Genomic DNA, 3,480 nt, shown 5'->3' on the forward strand with positions numbered 1-3,480 from the left:
GTGTGTGTGTGTGTGATTCACCATGGTCTTGAACCACGTGTTGAATTCGTGATCGACAGCTATTACCCTCCAGATGAGAATTCATAGCTCATACATAACCCGATCTATGGGTAATACTGTGTGTGTGTGTGTGTGTGTGTGTGTGTGTGTGTGTGTGTGTGTGTGTGTGTGTGTGTGTGTGTGTGTGTGTGTGTGTGTGTGTGTGTGTGTGGTGAGACAGAAACAGAGAAAAAAATCCTCTGTGTACAGTACTTTCCATTTTATCTTTGAATATTAAATTTAATGCCACGCATCTACCAACTAAATAACCATCGAACGGCTTTCCTCTTTTTCGGGTTCACTGAAGCATTTTATACTATATATACATATATTAATTTCTTTTTTCTTCCTAAAATAGATTTTATCATTCCAGTTGGCCTGGCTGTGTTGGACGAGCGTGCTGTGTTCCTCTTTGGCTGCTCAGATCCCGATGGATTTCGCTTCCAACGCTCCCGCAACTGCGGAAGCCACCACCCTCCCTCCGGTGGAAGAGGAGCCCGCTACGACCGTCGCCCCAGAGGTGGAGGTGGAAGTGGAGGAAATAGAGTTAGAGGACGTGATACCGATACTGAAAGACGTGAGGAACACGACAGGGGACGGGCACTACTCTTACATGACGATGGGCGGCGACGGGACCGTCAGGAGCGAGTCTGGGAGCGTCCTTCCCGACGGGGCAGTGGCTTCGGAAGGCACCTGGCGTTTCATCCTCCCGGACGGCACTCCGGCGCAGTTCTCCTTCGTCGCCGACGAACAAGGCTTCAGGGTCCAATCCGACCTCCTGCCTACGCCGCCACCTCTGCCGGCCTACGTCATTCTTCAGGTAAACAAAGCGAAACTCGAAGACGAACGAGCTGCTAAAGCTGCCGAAGAGGCCAAGGAAGCCAAGGAAGAAGCAGCTGCCAAGGCAGCCAAGAAAGCCAAGGAAGAAGCAGCTGCCAAGGAAGAAGCAGCTGCCAAGGCAGCCAAGAAAGCCAAGGAAGAAGCAGCTGCCAAGGCAGCCAAGGAAGAAGCAGCTGCCAAGGCAGCCAAGGAAGAAGCAGCTGCTAAAGGTGGCAAAGGAGCTGCAGCTGGATCGGAAGGTGGATCTGGGGCAGCTGCAGAGGGAGCTGCAGCTGGATCGGAAGGTGGATCTGGGGCAGCTGCAGAGGGAGCTGCAGCTGGATCGGAAGGCGGATCTGGGGCAGCAGGGGAGGGAGCTGCAGCTGGATCGGAAGGTGGATCTGGGGCAGCAGGAGAAGGTGGTGCAGCTGGAGGTGAAGCTGCAGCTGGATCGGAGGGTGGCTCTGGAGCGGCAGAAGGTGGTGCAGCCGGAGGTGAGGCTGCAACTGGATCGGAGGGTGGATCTGGATCTGCAGGAGAAGGCGGTGCAGCTGGATCGGAAGGTGGCTCTGGGGCAGCTGGAAGTGAGGCTGCAGCTGGATCGGAAGGAGGCTCTGGTTCGGGAGGAGAAGGCGGTGCAACTGGAGGTGAGTCTGCAACTGGATCGGGTGGAGAAGGCAGAGCAGCTGGAGGTGAGGCTGCAGCTGGATCGGGAGGAGAAGCCGGAGCAGCTGGAGGTGAGGCTGCAGCTGGATCGGAAGGAGGCTCTGGATCGGGAGGAGAAGGCGGTGCAGCTGGAGGTGAGGCTGCAGCTGGATCGGAAGGAGGCTCTGGCGGTGCAGCTGGAGGTGAGGCTGCAGCTGGATCGGAAGGAGGCTCTGGCGGTGCAGCTGGAGGTGAGGCTGCAGCTGGATCGGAAGGAGGCTCTGGCGGTGCAGCTGGAGGTGAGGCTGCAGCTGGATCGGAAGGAGGCCCTGGATCGGGAGGAGAAGGCGGTGCAGCTGGAGGTGAGGCTGCAGCTGGATCGGATGGAGGCTCTGGATTGGGAGGAGAAGGCGGTGCAGCTGGAGGTGAAGCTGCAGCTGCATCAGAAGGAAGCTCTGGATCGGGAGGAGAAGGTGGTGCAGCTGGAGGTGAAGCTGCAGTTGCATCAGAAGGAAGCTCTGGATCGGGAGGAGAAGGCGGTGCAGCTGGAGGTGAGGCTGCAGCTAGATCGGGAGGAGGCTCTGGATCGGGAGGAGAAGGCGGTGCAGCTGGAGGTGAGGCTGCAGCTGGATCGGAAGGAGGCTCTGGATCGGCAGGAGAAGGCGGTGCAGCTGGAGGTGAAGCTGCAGCTGCATCAGAAGGAAGCTCTGGATCGGGAGGAGAAGGCGGTGCAGCTGGAGGTGAGGCTGCAGCTGTATCAGAAGGAAGCTCTGGATCGGCAGGAGAAGGCGGTGCAGCTGGATCGGAAGGTGGATCTGGGGCAGCTGGAGGTGAGGCTGCAGCTGGATCGGAAGGAGGCTCTGGATCGGGAGGAGAGGGCGGTGCAGCTGGAGGTGAAGCTGCAGCTGGATCGGAGGGAGGCTCTGGATCGGGAGGAGAAGGCGGTGCAGCTGGATCGGAAGGTGCATCTGGATCGGGAGGAGAAGGTGGTGCAGCTGGAGGTGAAGCTGCAGCTTTAACCGAAGGTTCCTCTAGATCGGCAGGAGAAGGCGGTGCAGCCGGAGGTGAGGCTGCAGCTGGATCGGAGGGTGGATCTGGAGCAGCAGAAGGCGGTGTAGCTGGAGGTGAGGCTGCAGCTGGATCGGAAGGTTCATCTGGGGCAGCAGGAGAAGGTGGTACAGCTGGATCAGAAGGTTCATCTGGGGCAGCAGGAGAAGGTGGTGCAGCTGGATCGGAAGGTGGATCAGGAGCGGCAGAAAGTGGTGCAGCTGGAGGTGAGGCTGCAGCTGGTTCCGAAGGTGCATCTGGAGGTGCAGGTGAAGGCAGTGCAGCTGGAGGTGAAGCTGGAGCAGGATCAGAAGGTTCATCTGGGGGGACAGGAGAAGGGGGTGCAGCTGGCGGTGAGGCAGCAGTTGGATCGGAAGTTGGATCTGGAGCGGCAGAGGGTGGTGCAGCTGGAGGTGAAGGTGCAGCTGGATCGGAAGGTGCATCTGGAGGTGCAGGAGAAGGCGGTGCAGCTGCAGGTGAAGCTGCAGCTTTAACCGAAGGCTCCTCTGGAGCAGCAGAAGGCAGTGCAGCTGGTGCTGAAGCTGCAGCTGGCTCGGAAGGTTCATCTGGGGGGGCAGGAGATGGCAGTACAGCGGGGGGTGAGGCTGCAGCTGGATCAGAAGGTGGTGCAGCTGGAGTTGAAGCTGCAGCTTTAACGGAAGGTGCCTCTGGAGCAACAGAAGGGGGTGCAGCTGGAGGTGAGGCTGCAGCTGGATCGGAAGGTGGATCTGGGGGTGCAGGAGAGAGTGGTGCAGCTGGAGGTGAATTTGCAGCTTTAACCGAAGGTTTCTCTGGAGCGGCAGAAGGGGGTGCAGCTGGAGGTGAGGCTGCAGCTGGATCGGAAGGTGGATCTGGGGGTGCAGGAGAAGGTGGCGCAGCTGGAGGTGAAGCTGCAGCTTTAACTGAAGGTTCCTCTGGAGCAACAGAAGG

At 59.0% G+C, this 3,480-nt stretch overlaps 1 protein-coding gene across 1 annotated transcript; it reads left to right on the forward strand.

Annotated features, from left to right (window-relative positions):
* Nucleotides 1-469: 469 nt before the first annotated feature.
* On the forward strand, nt 470-1,081 carry LOC143027511 (uncharacterized; the record flags this gene model as incomplete). The annotated part of the gene is made up of 1 exon (XM_076188796.1): nt 470-1,081. A coding segment is annotated over exon 1 (612 nt), but the record flags the coding sequence as incomplete, so codon positions are not given.
* Nucleotides 1,082-3,480: the final 2,399 nt, after the last annotated feature.

Source organism: Oratosquilla oratoria, chromosome 8, assembly GCF_046742065.1.
Source record: "Oratosquilla oratoria isolate Oo_2021 chromosome 8, ASM4674206v1, whole genome shotgun sequence".
NCBI classification, from domain to species: domain Eukaryota; kingdom Metazoa; phylum Arthropoda; class Malacostraca; order Stomatopoda; family Squillidae; genus Oratosquilla; species Oratosquilla oratoria.